This window comes from Brachyhypopomus gauderio, chromosome 17 (genome assembly GCF_052324685.1).
Source record: "Brachyhypopomus gauderio isolate BG-103 chromosome 17, BGAUD_0.2, whole genome shotgun sequence".
Lineage (NCBI taxonomy): Eukaryota > Metazoa > Chordata > Actinopteri > Gymnotiformes > Hypopomidae > Brachyhypopomus > Brachyhypopomus gauderio.
The window spans coordinates 16,093,439-16,117,505 of record NC_135227.1 but is presented as its reverse complement, the minus strand read 5'-3'; the positions used below and the strand labels follow the sequence as shown (position 1 = coordinate 16,117,505).

Genomic DNA, 24,067 nt, shown 5'->3' with positions numbered 1-24,067 from the left:
AAAGGTCCCGGAGTTACTCGAGTCACTCACAGAGGCAATGGCAATGACTCACTGGCGATCATGATGGTCTTGGAGTTGCCGCCCAGGCTGTCCTTCAGGAGCCAGGTGAGGGCGGAGTCTCGGTAGGGGATGAAGCAGAGGCGGCGGCCACTGCCGGACAGGGAGCTGGATTGGCTGCCCATGGTGCTGCCCTCCCCCTCGCTCAGCACACTGTTAATACTCTGACTGCTGCTGCACATCTGAGAGTTCTGGGCTGAAGTGGGGGCGGGGCAGGGGGCGGGGCCAGGGGCGGGGCATAGGCAGGTGGATGAGGGGTTAATGGACAACAGGAAAAAAAGAGACGGAAACGGCGTGGAAGGATAAAGCAGCATGTTGTATACCGAGCGCAGAGATGACAATGCCCAGAGTGACCAGAGACTTGTTGATGTTGGCTCCTTCGGTGATGCGGTCTCTGCAGTACTGAGGGTCCGCTCTCTCACTGAGCAGAGACACAAATACAACAGAGCAGAGCGCTATTAGCCATGGAGATCCACTAGGGGGCGACCTGACCACAGAAACCGTTAAAATTTCCAACAAGACAATAATCTGGTTTCGACACAGTAACTATCTGTGGGTTAGGAGTTATCTAAATAATGAAAACAAACAATCACCAACCTGCCAGCCAGGTCCACTAAGTTGATCTTGCTCACTATTTCAGAGGGGAGGTTATCTTCTAGAATAGCCTACAAAAAGAGGTTACCCCAGATAAAACACTTTAAGTACACTTCACAATTTAATGAAAGAAGAATGAGAAAGTCAAGTGATCTACTCAGTTTGTTCACCTCTGAAATAACTGGTAAAAAACACCCAAACAGACACACATACAGTCACGGACATTTTGTTACTGGTCACTGTATTTCTGAGCAGGTTTGTAAAGAAGGGGAAGATCTAACTGGAGCTGGTGTGGGGGACGGGTCGTGTGTTTGGGACCTGTGTGTACTGGATGCTGAAGATGGCGTGCGATCGGCTGCTGGCGTCGTGGACGTGTGTGGCCGCTGTGATGCGGTTAGCAATGCCCTCCTCCAAGAGCTCCACCGCCTGCTTGTAATCCGACACCACGTGCTGGGAGAGACCTGGAACACACACGCACATATACACGCACGCACACACACACACACACAGTAGAGATATTCATATTTATATTCATACACAGAGATTATCACCATTGTCTTTCTTTCGTTAATCATATTTTCATCTTGTTTCTGGTGGATGAATAATGCACTGTCATTCTATTGACAATTTTATTACAGGACTGAAAAAGTTGGACAAGTGTGATTTAAAGGTCTACTAACGTAGTGGTCTGGGGGAAATGTGTATGTTAGAAGGAGACACGTGAGGATGTGTGTATTCCACTGGGACTCTTATATCCACAGGAAAGTGAGATCACTTCCTCTGTTATACTGGGGTTTCTCCTAATACACACAATAACTGGATGTTGGATGCCAGACTAAAAGAAAGGGGGCAGGGGCAAGGAGGCGGGGCAAGGAGGCGGGGCCAAAACACAGCCATGAGCAGCACAGGCTGCAGTCAAAGTTCAGCTGCGAACACTGTGTGAAAACGCTCTATGCCCCATTACCAGAAAGAAACTCAGAATACCCCAGCCTATCAGAGATTTACTCACGTGTCTAATGCTGAATGCAAAATATCCTTTTGAGTACACCAAACTACAATAGGTGAGCAAACAGTTCAGCTGAACGTCTCTGGTTTGTGGTTTTGACTGGGATTGGTTTCAGTAAGGGAACAACTCTGAACTTTAATGGCCATGTTGAGTGAACCCTCACCCTGCACATACGGCCCCTTGTCTGGGTGCTCGCGCACACGCAGGGGCGCCGGCTTCTTCTGGTCCGTCCTTCTGAGAAGATCACGTACGCGTTCATTATAGATCTCTAAAAAACTGGAGGAGAGAAAAAACATTGTTCTATGTCTTCACAAAAGAGTCTACGGGCCAGACTGTCACACACAACAGGTGTGATCACAAACACAGACGGGACCAAGCACAACACACTCACCTAATTTCAACTCTGCAGTTCTGCCCATCGGGAGAGTCGATATCAGATCTGAAGAGACCCTGAAGGAGACACAAACTCAGTGAAAAAATACCACAGCTGTATAAAATAACGCAATATTCCAGTTCATATGGGAGACCTACTTGACAGATCCTCGGGGTCAGTCCAATAGAATCCTACACAAAGAGGAAGTGATCAAACATGGGAAACATCTACGTTATGTAAGCTAATGCTGTCCAGTACTGCAGAAGGTTACTCACTGGCGTGCCCATCATGGTGTAGGTCTTCCCAGAGCCTGTCTGCCCATAAGCAAACAGACAGACATTGTAACCTTCGGATGCCCCAGCCAGCACAGACGCGCCCAGATCCTGGAAGACCTGTGGGAGAGAATGACGAGGGTGACTCTCACTCATACATGCACTCAATGAGCTACTTCTGTCACTCCATAACTGCTCAGCCAAACACACACACACACAGTAAAATCACTACACATGTCTAGTCTGGACCTAGACTCTGTACGAGGCAGATGAAGATGAAGGGACACATGGAGAGACAGGGCGGGTGAGGAGGAGGGAAGATGGAGGGAGACAGGTGAAGGAGAGAAGGGCTGGTGAGGTCCTGGAGCTGCTCTCTTCTCAGTGAGAAGACACACACAAACACACACACAGGCACACACTAGCCCTGAGTAACCAAGTAACCAACATGCGTGGTGTAAAAACAACTTTTGCCATATACCTGTCAAATCCTCCACTGGAAGACTGAACACATCACTTGTGTAGTAGGAATGTTTCAGTGTGATGGCATGAGGGGGAAAAATATTTTAATTCCAGACCCTTTCAGACATGAATACTGACATTATACAATACTAAAGAGCAATACTGACATAGCACAGCATTAAACATAAATACAGTACCAAGTATCAGTACTAACATACCATAATACTAAAGTAGGAAGTCTCAGCTTGACCCATGAACCATGCTGACACAGCTCATGTGTACACGTCAACATGCTTATAACAGGGCCTTGAGAAAGCAGGGGCAGGTCTTAACATTCGACACAGCAGCGTCCTTAGACTGCTGCCCAGTTCTGTGTGTGTGTGTGTGTGTGTGGGGTAGTGCAGGGACTAGGTGTTGAGACCAAAAAATCCAACATCACCACCCACAGCAAAACACAGTTAGTCAGTGAAATTGGATCAAGCCGGTACGTTTGGCCGTAACACGAACGACAGCCCCGGCATTCAGAATGAGGGCTAAGTGGCACACCAGCTACTGGTTTGGGGGGGGGGGGGGTGTCAGATTAGTGACGGCTTAAGAGCCCCTGTGCCTCTGGCTCTTAATTAGCCGGAGCCTGACTCCTCCGCTATAAGAGGCCCGATAGCGGCACGTCTGACATCACACATGCTGAGCTCACACAGGCCTCTCCTGTTACCACACAAAGAGAAAGGCACTCTATTGTGTATCTATCCCACACTTCTACAATTCATCACAGACCACCGACACACACACACACACACAAATTTAAAGCATCATGACAGCGCACTATGTCTTACTCAGTACAGTTGGTTTAATACTCTCCTTAGCAGTACTCGTGCATTTATAACTGGGTCTTACATCACTATTACACTATTATTATGGCTAGTGCCAGATTATGACAGCAGTCCCCATTATGTGTGGCACAAATGTTCTTTTAGAGGTCCACCGCTGAGCCCCCACTAACCAGCCACGCCTGGGACAGGTGCGGTGCGCCCTGGGGAGGGCGGGCTGTTGCAGGACCGCAGGAGAGCCCAAACTGGGCCAGAAAGTCTAAACATGTCCATCAACAGGAAGCCCATGGTCCTCAGTGTGTGTGTGTGTGTGCAGGCACATTGTGGACACGCGCGTGTGTGTGTGTGTTCCTAAAGGAAATCCATCTGAAAACAACAGCACTAAGACACGCATGCACAGCTTTAGATATTTTTTCTCAGCTTAAATGTAAGATAGCCCAACAAACACACACTGGCTTCAAGTGTGGGAGAAATCGCAACGCGGCCTTCAATTCTGGACGAGAAGCTGAGAGCCAAAGGCTTTAAACTGGTCACAAAAGAGAACCGATTCCGAACGAGGGGGAGTCAGGCGGGGAAGGGCGCGTCCAAAAGTGGGTCAAAACAACGAACTCAAGGCCAGATGCCAAGATAAGGAAATAGCGTCATCCAACGTGCTGTAGTCGCGCCTCGGCCAGCGCGAGCACTGCAGCTCAGGATAAACAGGTTCACGAGGGAACGGAGACGATCGCGACGGGCGCACGCAAGCACGAGCAAACGAGCATTTATGGAAACACGCCAACGAGATGGTAATCTGCTAAATAACCGCTGGATGTGCAGAGCAGGTCCACTCTGGAGAAAGGCCTGTAATCATGGTGTGCGAGGCTGCAGGGAGTTCTGCTGCTCTACACCGGGCCCTGGAGCCCTCCAGGAAAACTCACTGAAGCTTGTCCAAGCCAAGCAGCTGTCCCCAGCCACACGTTACCCTGCAGGCGGGGAGGAGGGACAGACCTCTATCTCTATTTTTTTATGGCTTTGCTCTGTAAGATCACTGCAGATAAGGCTGATTTCCCAGACACCTGGGGTTAAAACTTAATCTGGCTCTGCTAAACTGGCCCAAAAATGTATTGGTGGAGAAGGTTCATGTATCTGTGATAACGATGCAGGTTACTTTTCAGATTGTTTCTTACTGATCACATTGGTCAGGTCATAGCTAGAAGACTGATCAGAACAACTGTCCAATACTAAAACGTGAAACCAGGAGGACAAGCAAACACACGACATGACAAATCACAATGTTATGCTCTGAAATCCAGTTTATTCCTTCATATGAACGAGGAAAACAGGAGCATAAGTGATACACAAATAGAGCTGGGGTGTGTACATGTGTGTGTGTGTGGGGGGGGGGGGGGGGGGGGGGGGCAGGAAGGAGTTCACTGGCAGGAATTCAACTTGGCTCTCATCAGTCATACAGTCACAGAATTTTGTAGGTCAGATTTACATGGCGGTAGGGAGAGGGGGAAGAGGGGGATTGTGGGAGCTCCGGTCAGACTGGACCCCACTGCTGTTGTTGGGGGATTTGGGATGAGCGCCAGTGGAAAGAAAGCCCACGGAGGCCCTCACTGTCTGTTCTCCTTCTCCACCTCCTCCACAGCTGGGAACTCAGTCGGCCATGTGTGGCGGCTCTAGTGAGGGTAAACGACTTCCACAGCCCGCTGTGTGATTAAAGGTCCACGGAGACCCCACGCCACAGCGCGCTCTGTTTCCACTCCAGGGGCCCATGTGGCCTCCGGACCTACAGCTCCAACTGTACGGCTAAAAAATGCATTACTACTTACACCCGCAAACTACTGAAACACTGTCCAATACCCGCACAGTTCCAGCAGGACGATCTGTCTGTTAATCTGTTTAACGTGATCATCTTTGGAATCTGATTTGTGCTGTTGGGAGGAAACACCCGATCATCTGTCAGTGGTTGAGAAACTGCCACAAATTCAAACGTCATTCTGTGGAAACGCAAACCAGAACAATTGTAGTGACGGCAGCACTTAAAAAAACTCCCGCTAGCATAGAGAACGCACACAGTGTGGCTATTCTGTTAAGAGCAACACGCCATGCGGACAAAAAAACAATCAGGAGCATAATCAAAGCTCATAGAGGACCCAGAGGAAGTGAGGGAGGAGAGACAAGAGGAGAAAGAGAGAGACAGAAAGCACAAGAGCTGACTTCATTTGGAAAAGAAACGCAGCATTGTGTGCCGTCTCTTCACCAAGCGCCGTCCACACGGCGCGATCAGAGTGTGGAAAATCCTGCCCTGACGTAGCTGTGCTTCTGGCTGGAGGTGGAGGGTAGATGGAGGAGAGGCCCCGGCACCCCCGTCTCTCACCTCCACCCACCAAGCTCTCCACCCACCGCTGTTCCTCAGCCCTTCCCCACTGGTACGTCTGCACGATGCACAAACATCTGCTGATATGTCGATATTCACGCTGAAACGGTGAATTTAAAGCTGCCAAACAAGGGACTTAAAGACCGTATGGTGAGACGTATTAAAGACCGTATGGTGAGACCGTATTAAAGACCGTATGGTGAGACCGTATTAAAGACCGTATGGTGAGACCGTATTAAAGACTGTATGGTGAGACTGTATTAAAGATTGTATGGTGAGACTGTACTACAGACTATGGTGAGACTGTATTAAAGACTCTATGGTGAGACTGTATTAAAGACTGTATGGTGAGACTGTATGGTGAGACTGTATTAAAGACTGTATGGTGAGACTGTATTAAAGACTGTATGATGAGACTGTATTAAAGACTGTATGGTGAGACTGTACTACAGACTGTATGGTGAGACTGTATAAAGACTGTATGGTGAGACTGTACTACAGACTGTATGGTGAGACTGTACTACAGACTGTATGGTGAGGACTGTATTAAAGACTGTATGGTGAGACTGTATTAAAGACTGTATGGTGAGACTGTATTAAAGACTGTATGGTGAGATCAGTCACGGATCCCTCGGCTCACAACGACACAACAGCTGGCTTCCATTACTCTGAGGCCTAATACCCACCCCTCCCCCCCCCCCCCCCCCCCCCCCACACACACACACACACACGCCAACACCGCACACGCACACGCACACTTCCCTTCTCCCTCCAGAACCAAATATCTACTGACCTTCCTGACTGCTGCTACAGACCCCAGCTCAATCCAGCGGGCCGTAATTCAGGTCAAACCTCACGAGTGAAAGCTGAAAGCTATTCGCTTTCTTCTCAACACATACGTAATGTTGCAGGATAAACTAAACAAAACAAAAAAAAAAAACAGCCCCCATAAAACCTAAACAGATGCACCATGCAATGTGTTTTTTATTCTTTCCCACAGTATATATATCCTGGCAATGTGTTTTGACTCTGAGAGGACTGTGGAGCATATCTTGGGAATGTCCAGATTTAGTGGGTCAGATCCTCCTCCTTCCCACAGAACTCCACAAAGCGCTCAGTCTCTCTCCCTGGCCGAGCTTGCAGGACGAGAGGGAGCTGCTGGCCTCCACTGGATGCCCTGACTTGGCACAAGCGAGTGACAAAGAGAGAACGGGCACTGAGCTGGCGGGCTAATGCTACCCAATGTGTGGTGGACCAAAAAGAGTCTTTGAGGCACAGCGCACAAAGGGTCGTGTGAGGGGGAAAGCCGGGGGAGTGGCTAAGAGAGCGAGTGGCACGTCTGAGCGTCCAATCACACAAAGTACGACACAACATCAGAACTGATAGTGACCGCAGCGATCCGAGAGCCTTGAGAAGCTAGCAGGAGACGGGCGTCTATAAAAAGACGAGTGTTTGGACTCTCTGTTTTGGCTGGGCGCTCCCGTGTGTCCAGAGGTTTTGGCTCACCCTCTCATCCCAGAACGGTTCGGCTGGCACGCACAGGCCTCCACCCAGGAGGTGCGAGAAGACTAAAAGCGACTCGGCAGCACACGAGAGGTGGGGGCGAAGATGGAGCTTACCTCCTCCTGTGAGGCATAGCTGGACGCCTCGGGGTTCACGGACCAGTAACAGTAATCAAAGCTGAACTCCAGCAACCTCTGCCTGCAGTCGCCTGGAGCCTCCGACCTCCCGTCTACACGCCCGTCCAGCTTCAGAAGAAGACAGAAAGAAACAAACACACACACAGAAACAGACAGGCAGACAAAGATGGAGAGAGCATGAGTACAAACTTTATAGGAAAAAGAACAAGTAAACATATTTACTCCAGGACTCAAACACAAATGAGGTCATGTTTCATGTGGGAGAGCATCAAACACCAAACACTCATTTGACCAATATGTGCTGTAACTCTCTTATCCTGCAACAGGGGTGGAGGGGTCCTGTAACTCTTAAGAGGAGTATCGTCAGGTTTTGACATATGGTTAACATTACGTAGTGACTGAAGGAATTACAAAATAACTGGGGCAGGCATGTACGATTATGGAAGAGCACTTTAAGTGTAATGGAAACACGAGGCGGAGCTAATGTCCGTGTTTGAATGCTGTTTTATTTTCACACCAGCTGTGAGCCATGCGTTCTTATTCCAAAAGAATAATGCAAAACAATAAGGATAATCTACCTGATGAATGAAAGAGGCCCGTGGGGCTTTCAGGGGTTTAAATAGAGCACCTTATAGCAATAATGTTCCAGACCTCTCTGAGGCTTAACGGGACAAATAACTGATTTAAGCATACATGAATGATATTCTGCTGACATATTGGAAATCACTACTGCATTTAGTGTCAGCATAAAACGATAATACACATCAACGCACAATACATACACACACGGTCCTCAGCACTTTATCAGCTCCATTACACCAGCAACAGCTGCTTCTCCATATGTGTGATGTGTGTGTGTGTATGTGTGTGTGTTGTGTTGATACGATGCCACCGCGTGCCAAACAGCAGGAAAAGGAGCGTGCAGAAACATGCCCATAAACGGTCCCTCGTTGCCCATGACAACGCTGTGTTTACATCCGCTGAACGGCACTTTCCTGGATGCCCTTGGTGCGCTGGCCTGTGGCCTCATATTCGGGGAATTCGGACCGAGCCCCTCATCCAAAATCAGCTAAGCTAATGCTTCCAGCTAGGCTAGGCTAATGCTTTCAGCTGCACCAACCATCGCCTATGATGACCCAAGACTTCTGACCAATTAGAATGAGGTTCTCTCTGTAGGTTCCCTCACCCAGTCAATATGCTGTGAAGATGCATACCTAGAGCCCTCCGCGCCTCAAGTATGTCTCGTCTTGACCCTCCATCATCCAGGACACATGGGAGACAAGCATCCAGACTTTTCTCTGTCCTGGCTCCAAGGTGGTGGAATGAACTTCCCTTGTGTGGTCCGAACATCGGAGTCACTTGCTGTCTTCAGACGCCGACTGAAGACCCACCTCTTTCAAGTGCACTTTGCATAATTATGCTTTGTCTATTGTACTTTATCGTCTCTTTCCTCAGGTATTGTGCATAATTGGGTTATAGGAATTGTTTACTGTCTTTTTCCTCAGGGGATGTGTATATTCAGGTATAATTGTTAGGTATCATTTGACTTTCGTCTAGTGGTTTTTCCAGCTTAGAGTACCTTGTGTTCAGGACTATCTATTCTACCTTGGAGATTCCAAGCAACTACATAGCACTTTTGTAAGTCGCTCTGGATAAGAGCGTCTGCTAAATGCCATAAATGTAAATGTAAATGTAAGATCAGCGTTCTCTCCACTATGGTGGTCCATGCAGTGAACTGCATATCCACAGAACCCAGCTAACGCCTGGATCCAACAGCCTGGGATAGTTTCGGCCTACACAATCTCTAAGCTATACGTTCATCTGAGCTCAGCCCTCAATGCCCAAAAAGGCACGGACTCACTAAATCAAACAACACGAGCGTTTGTGTGTGTGTGTGCGTCACTCTCTGTAACTGCATGTCTTCTAATCACTATAGACACTAATACCGTGATCCCTGCTCTCAGCTGTCCAACATCCACCACTGTCGTCCTTCTGGGGGGAGAGTGAGACAACGTCTTTGTTTTCCTTTCCTCCCCGCTCTCTTTCCACACTAGCAGCGGGTAACCAGATGTTAAGACGTCTGCCCTTTCATTAAGCTATTAATCAAGTCAGTGGTAGGATATTTGGATCTAGTTGATATTTACTGCCTGGATGATAAGTAGTTCGGCTAATATGTTGAGCAGACCTGTTTTGTGACAAGGCTTTAAACGCCATCGTGTTTTTTTTTTTTCTTTTTTTAATCATTTTAGACCTGAGGCAAACTACACAGAAGACATGTTTACTTTCATTTGTACAACTGCAAAGCCTGTTTATCTTGTAAGGCTCATATTTACTTATTGTATTTAAGCATTAAATGTTGGTATTGGTAGAGAAAACGTGGTATGAACACCTATTACCATCAATGACAGTGACCTCGGTTGTCACTGATCGAGTCACAACACTGCATTTCCAGACAACGTTGTGTTGTAATGCTGCAGTAAGCAATCAAAATTTGCATTCTGATTAGTCTATACCAAACACTATCAGCAGAAACAGACACTACTTTGTGGTCTCTCCCTTTCACACAAAGAATCCAAGTTCAGAGAAAGGGTACAATTGCATAATGTGTGACTTTATTTGACAGTTTTGGCTTTTGAGCCTGTGTGTGTGTGTGTGTGTGTGTGTGTGTGTGTGTGTGTGTGTGTGTGTGTGTGTGTGCAGAACCACTAATGAAGTAGATGTCTTTTGTTTGCCTTTTGTGTGTTTGGATGGTTGGTCTCGGCACATTTTCAATAACCACCACTGTCACACAGGAAGTGGGCAATCTGCTGTAAACGTCCTGCTGCAGAGATTCACATTCCACTATTCCCTGCTACCCTAACCAGCTCTGTTAACACTAGACATTTGTATGAAAAATAACAACAAAAACTACCCCAAAATACATTTATTTATTTACTTTTTATGTATTTTATGAAAAAATGCATATGTTAATGAATTAACACTTTTATGTTATTTAAATATTGGAATATTAAAGAAAAGATATTTCTAAATATCTTGCATACACACTGCACTTATGGAACACCACTAAATCAAACAACTGTAAGTCTTTGACTTACATTAAAACTTTAGAAATCGTGTGAAATAAGAGAGCACCAGGACTTACCTTCACATTTCTTACTCTCACCACTTTGTCCTCCACCTGGACAGCGATCTTCCCTCCATCCACACTCTCCCTACAAGACACAAACACACTTAGAGCACTGACTGAACAGCTTTCCTCAGCCCAAAACTAGCACACTAAGTTACTTACTCTCCAGTGGCAGCTGAACCCAAATAACTACATGTAAACATCTGAAACAGCATGCGTTTTACTTTAAAAAAGGGCAAGACATTTCAAGAAATATTTGGTGATCTTATTACGTTTATCTGATTCAGACTGTAATGGAAAGTAAAACAGTGAGGGATTGGGGGGGGGGGGGGGGGGGGGGGGTCGGCGAGTTCTCTCTCTCTTTCTCTCTCCCTCTCCCTCAGTAGGTCAAACAGGAACGACAACAGATCAGACAAAGAGACAGCTGAGAAAGGCAGTGCGTGTGTGTATGTATAAGAGCGAGACAGAAGAGCCAGGACAGCTGTTTGTGGACTCCAGCTGCCTGAAACTCGGAAACTGATGCAACAGAGCGAAATCTGAGGCCACTGCTGAGCTGTGTGAACCTGACGTCTGAACGGCGTGAATGAGGAGAAATGAAATAATTGTCCGAGGCCTCGAGTCTGCCAGGCGTCTTATGTGGTGAGGACCCACTTCACTGTCCCCAGCTGAAGCTCTCAGGCTATGCGGTCCCACACAAGCCTGCCTGTCTCTGTGTCTCTGTCTCTGACAACCCCAAAGACGGGCCCTGCCCAAAACCCCTACAGCCAGCCTTGAAAGAGGGGAAAGTGGGGGAAACTTGTTTTGAAAGACTGCACATAAGTTGTACACTTGCTTTGACGTGCCTCTTTTATTCAACATTTGCAGCTGACAACTGGAGACACAGCAACTGACTCTCATTTTGACTTGACCAATACATTATTCTGGGGAAATGGTGGCGGGGTCACTGTCTTCTGCATACTCGTATAAACCCACTCTCATAACAAAGACATCTTTATCAGCATAGCAGGAACAGTGAACTCGGATCATCCTTTGTCAGACACACTTTGCGGGACAGTCCAGACACGAGGGCTAGAGGTAGATCTTTGTGCTTTATGTGTTTTTCTTTACATCCTCTACTCACACCAAGATCCTAGTCGATCTGAGCCCAACATACTGTAGTAATTTGGCTGGTGCTGGTGGGTGGGGCGCCACCTTCTAATACTGCAGCAATATTTGGCTACCCCAAGTCTAGCTTTTATGGTGTTGTAAAGCAGTTGAAGAAAAACACGTTTTTTCCATAAGTTATTGGCGCATGCGCGTAATCAAGTCTGTGGTGTAAGATTGCCCCAAACCAGACATTTGTGCCCAATTAGAGAAGTTAATACTTCAGATCTTTAACCCTATTAAGGCCGGAAGAGAATCGAGATCGAGGGGAGTGTGTACTCTGTATAACACAATATCCTGCTCTACTCCAGGGTTTAGCACACAACACATCTACATCCTTGCAGAGAATTGCACTTATTCTCACGTGTAGTTTTTTGCAGCACACTAGGTTAGCTACGTCAGGAACCAGTCACTCGGTTCGGCGGCGCAGCGAAGTCCAATTCCCACACATAGCAACACCATAAACAATTGGGAAGAACTAGGTTCGTCAATAAAACACAAACTACACGTTGCTCCTCTATATAGTACTCCACAATGTATCAACACCACTTCTTACCTTGAGTTTAGAGGACGAACTCGAATCGCGACTTTTACGTTTGCCATTCAGTCAAAACGGACGGAGGGAATCGCTCGATTTAAATGAAAGATTGGAGTCCATGTAGCACGATCATATTCCACCTAATGCGATGATTAACCCGATATCACGGGTGTTAGATAAGACCCATTCAACCCAGCGTGTGAAGAGCGCACGACCCGCAGCGATGCGCGCAACTAGTGAAACTTCCTGCAGTCTGGAGAGGAGGAGGAGAAGGAGAAGGAGGAGGAGTGATGGTAAAACCTCTGCTGTCTCCTCATCTGAGAGCTCAACTCCACCACCTCAAAATCCCTGGCGCACTCTCAAATACCAAATCAACACGAATCATGTACATACCAAATTTATTATATTCAATTAGTCCGACATTAAACTTACAGTTTAAAACCATCCGATATCATTGTCCAACATGAACCAAGAGTCCTTTAAAATGCATCCAAAAGCATTCAGAGCAACACAAGGCCCATAAACATACACAGATGCATCTAACTAGCAGCGATTAGAAGTCGTCTCTGTGGTTAACAGGAGCATAATTACTCACAAAATAAATATGACAGCATGGGGCAAGTGAATATCATAACAGGCCTTGTGCATCTATAAAGCTTTGATATATGCAAGGGCAAACAATCCCCATCCATCTTAGAGTTCATCAGAGAAACATCTGGATCTACAGTCATACAGGGGTCCAAAAACTCTCATTACAGGCCCCAACTGAACACTTACTTTTAATCATTCTTTTCAGATAGCTTTACCTTCAAATTTCTGCTAATAACAATGTTATTAAAATTGGGGAAACCTGAATAATAACAGGCATGAAGATGGAAATGTAACTGGATTGAAATAGAGTTGCTAAACTGTCCTATATAACTGAGCTGTTTAAAATCAATCAGATCAAAGTTTACATTACTGTGCTATGATACTACATGTCAAGAAGTGAACTTCCATACAACAGAACACTGATAACGGGAGGCTAGAGGAATTAAAGGCTTCACTCAGTGAGGGCATTTTTAAAATGTACTTAACTCCCTTTTGGCACTTTTGGCAGACAATTAATAAGTGCTTTTGCTTAAAACCTTTTTAAAAACAAACAATATCTTATCAGTTAAGCTTATCAGATTAATATAACAATATCAGGTGGTCTTGCTCCATTGCGTTCCTGCATGCAAGTGTTTTGCGTCTCCTAGTGTTGATGGCGCCCTCTGCCGGTCACTGTGAGACCTGCAAGATGTCACTATGTTTGACTGAAGGCACTGGTGAAGGACACGCTAAAGATAGCTTCTGAAACTTCTCAATGGATTCCTAGAATCAAACAAGGAGAAGAGAGATTGATTATCTGATATAATAATGGAACCCTGTACAACACAGTGCTGGTTTGTTCTCTTATGTATGAATGAGACTATTACCACTGGCCAGGATAACGCCGATATCCTTGTCCAGTGAGAGCCTATATCTTCTTCTTTCAGAAGATGTTTCTCCATGAGCAGTTTAACCAAGATCAGGTAGTGACACTTCTGTTAAAAACAAATGAAAAATGCACGACCAGTAAGTGGAAGAGTCAGATTCTCGATGAATCCACGCCTGTTTGTACACACGGCTGGGTAAAGTGAGGCCAGCTGTGGGGTGTGTGTCGTCACCTGCAGTTCGCTGGCACCGAGAATGGCAGTGACGGTGGCTTCGCTCAGGAGGACGTGGAGAGGTACCGGAACAGAGTGAGCGCGATCCCAGAGAAGAACAAACTCGTCCAGCAGAGACCGCACACTGTCCGCAGACGCCACCAGGGGGAGGTCTCCACACACTACACACACACACACACACATACACACACACACGAAACACTGAATACGACTCAGAGCGGCTGAACATGGCCAAATATGACCCAGGGCCGGGGGCTTCCGTGGGGTCCGGTACGGGTTTGGTTCGGTCATCTCCGTTTCTCAAGTAATCACCTAGTTTGCAGGCCAGCAGGACAGTGCAGCGCAACAACATCTGCTCAGCAACCGAGGACATGAACTGCAGAAAGAGGAAAGAAGAGTGTTTTTGTCTCAAACGTCAGGGGGAAATAGAGAGAGAGAGAGAGAGAGAGAGAGAGGAGAGAGAGACAGAGAGAGAGAGAGAGAGAGAGAGAGAGAGAGAGACGGGGAGAAAAGGGCTGACTGTACCTTCCTGCATCGTAGTGTCTGCGTCACTTGATCTAGAATGATGTGGATGTAGTGAGCTGTGAAGACCTCCTCTGGAGAGCGAGGCCCAGTCGCAATGCTCAGCACCTCCTGAAACACGGCAAACATTTATTTACACAACTACATTTCCTGGATCATTGCATTCAGGCCAAAGCTCATTAATGCACTAACCCAGAATCTTCAGAGAACACACAAGTACTGCTTAAAACCTTTCCAGTCCTTTCAGCCCTATTGTTGTTTTCCGATCTTAATTACAGATAGACACAGTGCTCTGCAGCAAAATTAATTAAAGTAGATTTGGTTTTGCATGGTATGTATTTTTTTTAAATATACTTTAGGAGTAATGAAGAGTATTTTTGCCAACGTTCAGATCTAACCCTTGATATAGCACCTCATAAGGGGTTCATTAACAATTTAATTACATTTCTTGTGTGTACCTTAATCTCAATTATTACATCTGATGCCAGTGGAGCTTTGTGGGTGCAATCCGTAGGGCACGAGGACCCAGCATCCTGCCCTGAGGAACTCCTCAGTGTCTGCAGACTGGTGCTAGCCCTCTCCGAGTGTGCAGTCCTCAAGACCCGCTCAAAACAGCCCTTCCACTCCCTCTTTATCAGAGCTGAGGAGAAGCACATTCACAGAGAATTCATTCATGCTACGTCAGCCAGGAATGCACCACCAAAACTGCTTCAGCAATTTCGAGGACTGGAGTACTTGTGATGTTGGAGGAGAGCCAGCTGCATGCTTTCTCCGTGGCCAGGCGTGTGGTGATGCTCTCAGCCGTCATCAGAACCTGAGACAGACATTAGATCGACTAATGAAGTCTTGGATGAGTGCTGTAATTAGTCAGAATGGGTATTATGAAAGACTCATACTCACAGCATGCGACGTCTCTTCAGGCAGAAGAACACTGACCGCTCTAGGAGCATTCTCACTGCAAAACCTAGTGCAGGACACACACACACACACACACACACACACACACACACACACACACACACACACACACACACACACACACACACACACACACACACACACACACACACACACACACACACACACACACACCTCAAGAAAAAATATCTACACACCCAGCAGCTTCCTATCCACACATAGCTAAAAGATGAGGGCAGAGGTGAGTGGGTGATGACCTGGTGGCTCTCTCCAGTGCCTGCATGCCCGCGTCACACAGCTGAGCACAGATGGAGTCATTCAGCTTGGCCGCACTGGCACCAGCAGAGGCCAAACCATCGCGGAGAGTGTTCTCCCCACCACGCACCAGCTCACACACTAGTGTGGCCCTGGTGCACGCACGCAAACACAAAACAGAGAAAGAAGAAAAGAAGACACTAACACACCCTAATAAACAATCCCACCCAAAATGGACAATGTGAAGACAGCGAGGAGGACTAACTTGATGTGTTTGACACAGTTGGAGCCGACTCTCTCCGCCACGAACTCCACGGTGCGCCTGAGCGAGGGCGGCTGGTTGTGAAAGAAGGCCTGCTCCAGATCCAGCTACGCCAAACACACAGGCTACAGTCAGATGGTACCAAACCACAATCTTACTTCCCCTACAGTCAGATGGTACCAAACCACAATCTTACTTCCCTAATTAGATGCTTGTGTCCCTCCCGCCCACAAAACTGTGTTCTGAGATTCCACACAACATTATTCCATTTAGACTTATAAATAAAAACAAAAGCATGCCAGCACTGCACGCAGTAGCTGAAGACCCACGACCGAACCAGCATCCCAGCTTCTCCACTGGGCCTCCACCCTCAGGTATTAACCCCCAAACCCCCCCCCCCCCCCCCAATAATAAGTGCCTCAGCTGTGTGGTGCTGGTAGCATTACATGCAGTTTCTGCAGGCAGCGGGCGGACGAGGGTCCCGGCAGCTCTGCTGATGTGGGAGTGATCTTGCGGATCAGGCCTCCAGTCTTGGACGCACTTCCTGACACGAAGGCAGCCAGCAGCTTGCGAAACTCTCCTGGTAATCCAAAGAGAAACAGGCCTTCAGTTACGCGGCCATCTACTTGTGCAGCCGGTACTGATTTCCAGCCAGTACTGAACTGCTGATCTGATTCACGGTGTGTACTGAACGGTCTTCTCACCCAAATACGGGCAGCAGGTATAGAGAAGCTGCTGGTCCACCAAAGGCAGATTGTCCTGAGAGACAAACACACCACATTTGAACGGATATTCCCAACATGTTTGTATTTTACAAACTTCACGGTCCCCAAGTTCTGCCAATATCTAACAACGTTCTTCTCACACGTCCGTCACTAATAGCACAGTCGAGCGGACGTCAAGACGTTCTTTGATGGCCCTCTGACGCACGGATACCATGCGACTGTGACCAAGCACATTATCATAAGAAAAATGTTCTAGATGTTTCTGTACACAGGCGTCTTATCGCAGTGTGTTTACTCACTAGGCCCTGGCTGCCTGCATGACTCTCCAGGTCTCCCAGTTCATCCGTTAGGTCCATGCTGAAGAAGAGGTCGTCAGGGAAGACTGGGATCTGAGGGTGGGTAGGGGCGTGGGAGAATGATGAAGAGTGATGAAGAGTTAGAGGTGGGAGGGAAGGAGCAGGGTTGAGGAGGATTTTAGTCATGATGTGGAAAGTGCCGCATCGTGCAATGTGTCTGACCTGAAAAAACCAGCCCAGTACAGCCACGAGAAGCAGATGATTCATGGAAAACTGCTCTCCCACTTGACCGACCCTCAGGAGCCTGGGACAAACAAACGCACGCCACACCGTCACGACCTTCACGACCTTCAGGAAACTCACGGCTCCAGGGTTTAGTTTCATGTTTTGTGCGTGGTGGACACCTGTAGATTCGCAGCAGCAGGACCAAGGCCGTCCTGTAGCAGGGCAGAGACGGGCCGGTGTGGTCCAGCATGGAGAGGAACTCCACCAGCCAGGGCACGGTCAGCACAGCGCGTCTCCGATGCATACAGGTCCTCAGCACCGCATACACGTCCAGCGCCGGTGCGCTCTGAAATGCACACGCCACGTTTTAAACTCCGCCCCTTCACACACCCACCCACACACACACACACACCCACCCACACACACACACCCACACCCACACCCACACACACACACACACACACACCCACCCACCCACCCACCCACACCCTCTGGCACATTCTAGCTCGCAAGACAAACGGACCTCCACGGAGTCCAGCCATCGTGTTCCTTCATGATGCGGAGAGCCGTACCTTGCTGCGGAGAGCAATGGCCGCCTCCTGGATCTCCCTGGATGGAGCCTCAGGTGTCTGGTAGGGCATGAAGGAGATGAAGCCCAGGAACTTAGCAAGCAGTCGAGCCAACAGGAGAACTGAAGAGAATCGCTGCTTCTCATCCTGCACAGAGAGAGAAACCAGGCACAACGTGGTAGGGGCGCCCGTTCAACAATAATAGGGAGTTCACTAAGACCAAAGCCATACACATATGTGCCTTCCACTCATCAGATACCCAGGCACAATAAGATGATCAAGAGAAGAACTGGAAGTCGCCGACATCAAGACCAGAAAACTTATGGCATGGCAACCGAGACGCAACATTCAAAGGCTGAACACCAGCTGGAAAGAGGTGAGTGGCCTATATAAGTGCCTGCACCACTGTTCAGGGTGACACTAAACAGCCATGGATAAACCCAGGATGGATCTCCTGAGGATGAGCTGATGAGGCCTCGCTCAGAGATATACGCCCCTCTATGGAACGTACCACTGAGAGATAATAGAGGTGACTGACAGCCAAGCCCACCAATCACTGGGAAGTACTGCACCAAAGCACCTGAGGAACCAATCACGGCAGCACCAGGTCAAACACTAGATCACCTGAAGCAAGGGTGTATCACCTGAGGAACCAATCACGGCAGCCCCAGATCCAGCACTAGATCACCTGAAGCAGGGGTGTATCACACTAGAGGAGACCCAAGGTGCAAACGTGGCAGTGCCAAGTGATGGAAACATATCGAGGACAGGATATGAGAAGGTGGACAAATACCATGAAAGAACAAAGAGAGAGAATGTGGAAACTTAACACCAAGGTTCTTCTAGTGCTGACAGAGGCACTTGGGACTGTGACCTCTAAGCTGGAAGATCTATATCTATCTACCTATATATAGAAAGCGAGAAAGAGGGAGAGAGAGGGAGAAGGATAAAAAACTGTGATGGCATTACACCGGCATTACTACAAGTTTCACTATTTACGCCTAAGCAGTCGCACGGTGCCAACCTGCTGTTCCATGTCCCCGTCTGTCCCCTCGTCCCCCACGGCCGAGGAGGCGTCCGTGCCCAGGATGGACACCTCGTTCAGCTGAAGCAGCTGCTGGCACAACCCGTCCTTCAGGTGCTGGTTCAACTGGCAGCTTGGTCAGAGATAAGGAGGAGATGCCGTGAGAACTAGACACTTTGTAGTCAAGTCAGAATTGAGCTTTGAGCTGGAATAAGAGACGTTAAATTCAATCACATTTACACGAGCTTGACGTGAGCTTCTGGTAAAAGGACGCAAGGCTTAAAAGCATGACCCCATGTGGTCTTACCAGCTGGCTGTCTGCAAGAAGTCTCTAAAGAATTCCTGGGGTCCGGGAAAAGATGGCGGCGGGCAGGGTCCACTCAGGGCCTGAGGCTGGCTTAGACGCTCCTGGAGGCGTTGCAGGCGACCGAGACCGTCCGCTCCCACCATGCCCAGCAGGTCCACATCCGGGGCGTCTCCGGGAGAGCCCAGCGCCCTGGGGCCCTTACACATCTGGAGCACAGAGGAGGTACGTCACCCTCCGGCATGGACCCGACAGGGATGGAGAAGGTACGTGGGGAGGCCCACAGGACTCACCTGCACCAGCTGCTTCTGGAAGAGCCTGGCAAAGTGACCGTGGTTGCTCGCCCCGGTCAGCTGACTGACCATCGTCCTGCAGGAAGTATATTAGATGAGATAGATCTAGCAAGGTAACAATTTCAAATCGGAAAACAGCATCAATCATTAAACACATCATTAAACACCAACCACCAACTCACCTGACTCTGTGGCCCAGCGCTGCCTCAAAGACCCAGCCGGGCTCCTTATGAGAGTCCTCCCACTCTCTCAGGAGCTCGTAAAATATATCCCTGTAACAAAACACAGGCACACCGTAGTATGTGATCAGTAGGAAGCCATTAGTTTTGCGCCTTCACAGGACACAGAGACACCGGTGTACTCCACCTCTGCTTCTTAAAGATGTGGAAGGCCTTGTCGCTGCTGAAGTTGGCACGGTTGTCGGTGGCTGGCTGGAAAGGCACTGAATGAATGAAGGTGTGAGCATCAGGGAGAACCTACGAGAACATGGAGGCAAAACACCGTTTCTTACGTTTTTGAGGTGGAAGAGAAGTTCAGAACAAAAAGTCAAAGATGAAGGAGTGGCGCACCTTGGCCGTGCTTGTGTCCTGAGCCTGGGCCAGGCGGTCTCGCAGGGCGGGCGAGAAAGCGCCCACCCTCTCGTTCTCCACCAGGAGGCGCAGCGTGCAGCGGTCCAGGTGTGAGAGCAGCCTGGGAGACACGGGCGTGGGAGGGGAACAACGTGGAGACAGGTGAGGTGCTGAGCCAATCAGGACAGGGGACTGGGAACGAGGGGGACAGGAGCCAATCAGGACAGGGGACTGGGAGCGAGGGGGACAGGAGCCAATCAGGACAGGGGACTGGGAGCGAGGGGGACAGGAGCCAATCAGGACAGGGGACTGGGAACGAGGGGGACAGGAGCCAATCAGGACAGGGGACTGGGAGCGAGGGGGACAGGAGCCAATCAGGACAGGGGACTGGGAGCGAGGGGGACAGGAGCCAATCAGGACAGGGGACTGGGAGCGAGGGGGACAGGAGCCAATCAGGACAGGGGACTGGGAGCGAGGGGGACAGGAGCCAATCAGGACAGGGGACTGGGAGTGAGGGGGACAGGAGCCAATCAGGACAGGGGACTGGGAGCGAGGGGGACAGGAGCCAATCAGGACAGGGGACTGGGAGCGAGGGGGACAGGAGCCAATCAGGACAGGGGACTGGGAGCGAGGGGGACAGGAGCCAATCAGGACAGGGGACTGGGAGCGAGGGGGACAGGAGCCAATCAGGACAGGGGACTGGGAGCGAGGGGGACAGGAGCCAATCAGGACAGGGGACTGGGAGCGAGGGGGACAGGAAGCGACAGGCGCACTCACACAAACTGATTCTCCAAAACGCGGACCGCAAAGTAGACACAGCTGTGGACATCTCCCAGATATGCCCTCTCGAGAGTGTCTGTGAAGGGACACGGACAAGAGAAGACTGTGAAACTGTAATTGATAAATGGTGGAGGTGCTCAATCCTGTCTTTCTCTCACCTGTCTCTCCCCCACCCACAGAGAGACCCTCTTGCGTGGGATCAGAGGGTGAAATGCTCCGTGTGGTGAGAAGCTGCAGCACAAAGAACAGCTCCAGGAACACACATGGTACCAAGTTCTCTGTAATGCAAAAATAAGCTTAATAAAAAATTACACAACTGAGCATCTTCAAAAACGCATGTAGTAAAAAGCTCAAATCGATATATCGATCAATGTGCCTGATAGGAGATCACTTTGTTGATCTACGGCACCACCTGGTGGCAGCTCACCTGAAATGCAGGTACAGTAAAGCTCAGCTAAGAGGTCAAGCTCTTGTGCATGAGTCACTTTGGAGGGGTCAGGGCCAGGTGCCTGGGCTTCAGGGGTGACCTTTGACCCCGGCCTAACCAAAGGTTTGGTGGGGGTACAAACACCCACTGCAGGCTTCAAAGGGGAGCTGCTCTGCTGTGCAAGTTTTGACCTGCGGAAAAGGACAGATGTTGGTAAAGGAGACACAGTCGAGGTTAAAGTAAAAGAGAAGGAAACAGTCATGAATCTGACAAAGATAACGTCACGTCTCCCACATGCCTTTCTTTCTTCAGCAGTTCCCTCTCTTCTTGAAGACAGAGGGGACTGCCAGCAGCTGCCCCCCCACCCGTGGGGTCTGGGACGGGAGGGGGACTACAGGGTTGGCTGAGGGGGGTGGAGGTGAAGCAGCTCTTCGGTTTGGAGTTCGGCCGCTCTGCACTGACTGGGGTCGGGTTGATTCGACGAGATGGTTTAGTTGCGCTGGAGAGAGAAGGGGGGGATTGAATTAACACCGAACACACTTGATGATAACCTCTGAGTTTATTCATTAAACATCTCTCACAGTTCTATGTGTATCTTCGCACATGCGTATCAATATTAGATAGAAGAATGAGTACGTTTTCACTTCACTCACACTGGTGTAGCATGAGATGCCCCTACTGGGGGAAAGTCGTCCAAACTGTTGAAGTTCAGCTCTACTTGTGTGGGTGGTGACACCGGCTGACTGACCCTCCCTCCACCTCTGCCCTTTCTCCCAGCACCATCCCACCGCCCCCCCTCCTCTAGGTCCCTGCCACGAGCTCCAGCCTGCCGGGTTGAAGACGACGGGCCGTGTGGCCCGCTCCTCCTGCGGCCTCGATGCTGCTGTACGGTGGGGCTCGGCTGGCTCTCCGGGGGCGAGACCATGAAGTCGGCAAGACAGTGGCGCCGTTCGGAGGGCGTGTGCCTCGGGGCAGGGCTCCATCCGGAGCTGAACGTCGGACTGACGCCGAGGTCCTGACTGCTGACCAGCGAGCTACCCTGTTCGCCTGGGATGTCTGACTGCGGTGTGGAGGGAGTTGGTGAGAAAAGCTGGACTCGGCTGGTGCTGCGCGAGCTGTTCCCAGTGGATGACCTGTGTGTCCGCCGATCAGTTGAAGAGCCCTGGGCCACGGACGGCCTGCTGGTGCTGGGGGTCTTGGCGGGAGTGGTGGGGCCGTGGGGCAAAGCACTGCTGCTCTGGTCCCTCAGGAAATTCAGCAGGAAAGGCACAAACTCCTGCTTCCTGAATTTCAGCAGCAGATCTTGGTCATTGCCTCCGCATTCCTGCCATGATGTGAAAGAAAACTTTGACTTTACACAAGAACATGCGTCATGCTTGTCAGATGTTAGTGTTGTGTGTCTGTACTGTCAAACTGCACGTGTACTATGGCAGAGGTTTTGGTGTCTGTACATTTGGTTCCACTGCCTTACGCAGAACTGTTTTAACGTTAACACTCCTCGTCTATTTAAAAGTCCCTCCTTGAGTTGGTTCAGGTGAACTAAAGCAAGGCAATATTTAATTGTGCTGTATAAGTCCAGAGTTAGAACCCCATCCCTCCAAATACACCATCACATTTTAGAGAATCACAAAAATACAGTTTGAAAACTAAAACGTAACTAAGTTTACAGTAAACAGAGCACAGTACGACAGCTATATAACCTAACCTGTTAGCTAACTTAGCTAGCAGTTTAACAACTTTAAGCAGCACCTAGAGCTAAACCACAAACGCACAAATATACACTCTCCCCTAAACCTGATCATTCTGCTCATGTTCCAGTTTAATTCTGATCATGTTATTTCTGCTCGTCTAATCGTCTCCCTCCATATAACACCTGCATTTTAGCTACCGCTAACTCGCTTACGAGCTATATGCTTGTTACTAGCTTAAGTTAAAAACAAGACACTTTTCTGCTTGCTACGGGATGACAGCACCCTTTGGTTATATTACAAGGTAATTAACAGATGCAGCGTATAAACACATAATGAAGTGCTCACAGGTTCTCCTCTGAGCCAGGCCAAGGCCCGCTGTAACTCCACTCCTCTCTGAAGCAGCGATTCCAAAAGAGCCGCCATTCTGCACTGGGCCACGTGACCACGGATACAACAAAAAAGTCAACAACAACACATGCTTTCAAAATAAAGGTCCGCGCCTCCGCTCTGTTTAGTACCTAAACGAAAGAATATTACACATTAAAAAAGACATTTAAAAAAGACAGTTCAATCTGATTTCACACAGGCACATCGTATAAGAAATCTACATGAATATTACTACAACACGTAATACAATTTAATTTTCAAAAAACACTTTTTCCTGTTAATCTCGTATATGTCAGTTCCTGACTATCTCATGTTTTCTTCTGTGTTTTACCTTCTCCTAACATATTTCTGTCAACTTGCTAATTTAAAAAGGCCATCGTGAATGTAAAATGCATTTGCGAGATCAGGAAAAAAAAAACATTTTATAGTGTACAGTTAGTCCGGAAGCGGGGTGGTAAACAACCTTTTATGTGATTTGTAAGGTCTATCAAGTAGCTTTTATTATTTTTTTTTACATTTGTGGTATTCTTGTGAAAACACATTCGCATGTACACTTTAATTGAAATGGTGAATGTAATACAAGGGACAACAGATATGGCAGACTAAAGTGATAGCAATTTGTATTTCTCAGCCCAGTGCGATTAATTTGTTATTCAAGTTTACATAAGCTTTGCTTTAGGCATTCAAAAACACTTTAATTATAAAAACTAATTAAGTTGCATAATGTGCAAGAT

At 48.5% G+C, this 24,067-nt stretch overlaps 2 protein-coding genes across 6 annotated transcripts in view; both read right to left on the bottom strand.

The window, feature by feature from the left end:
* The window catches only part of stard9 (StAR-related lipid transfer (START) domain containing 9), a 30,557-nt gene extending 17,922 nt beyond the window's left edge, over nt 1–12,635 (bottom strand). For 4 of the 5 annotated variants that reach the window (XM_076979219.1, XM_076979222.1, XM_076979220.1 and 1 more), the window contains exons 1-11: nt 12,417–12,635; nt 10,733–10,802; nt 7,570–7,698; nt 2,306–2,422; nt 2,189–2,221; nt 2,049–2,107; nt 1,821–1,933; nt 970–1,112; nt 655–722; nt 381–478; nt 53–253 (exon numbers count right to left, since the gene is read on the bottom strand). In XM_076979219.1, the coding sequence (XP_076835334.1) occupies nt 53–253; nt 381–478; nt 655–722; nt 970–1,112; nt 1,821–1,933; nt 2,049–2,107; nt 2,189–2,221; nt 2,306–2,422; nt 7,570–7,698; nt 10,733–10,802; nt 12,417–12,463 (1,078 nt within the window). In that variant the 5' untranslated portion in view covers nt 12,464–12,635. Of the gene's footprint in view, nt 1–52; nt 254–380; nt 479–654; nt 723–969; nt 1,113–1,820; nt 1,934–2,048; nt 2,108–2,188; nt 2,222–2,305; nt 2,423–2,780; nt 2,801–7,569; nt 7,699–10,732; nt 10,803–12,416 lie in introns of those variants that run through there. The other variant, XM_076979223.1, reaches the window with a different exon arrangement.
* A 144-nt stretch (nt 12,636–12,779) lies between these two features.
* cdan1 (codanin 1) lies at nt 12,780–23,393 on the bottom strand. Its single transcript, XM_076977507.1, has 28 exons — nt 23,292–23,393; nt 21,909–22,579; nt 21,554–21,754; nt 21,256–21,446; nt 20,987–21,106; nt 20,826–20,904; nt 20,049–20,169; nt 19,846–19,955; nt 19,662–19,751; nt 19,480–19,555; nt 19,190–19,395; nt 18,883–19,015; nt 17,862–18,005; nt 17,469–17,635; nt 17,287–17,368; nt 17,068–17,157; nt 16,748–16,802; nt 16,490–16,623; nt 16,047–16,150; nt 15,784–15,933; nt 15,509–15,572; nt 15,344–15,422; nt 15,067–15,248; nt 14,612–14,719; nt 14,399–14,462; nt 14,087–14,247; nt 13,856–13,963; nt 12,780–13,751 (listed from the first exon to the last, which is right to left on the bottom strand). The coding sequence occupies exons 1-28, from the start codon at nt 23,367–23,369 to the stop codon at nt 13,659–13,661; spliced, it is 3,861 nt and encodes a 1,286-aa protein (XP_076833622.1). The 5' UTR covers nt 23,370–23,393; the 3' UTR covers nt 12,780–13,658.
* Nucleotides 23,394–24,067: the final 674 nt, after the last annotated feature.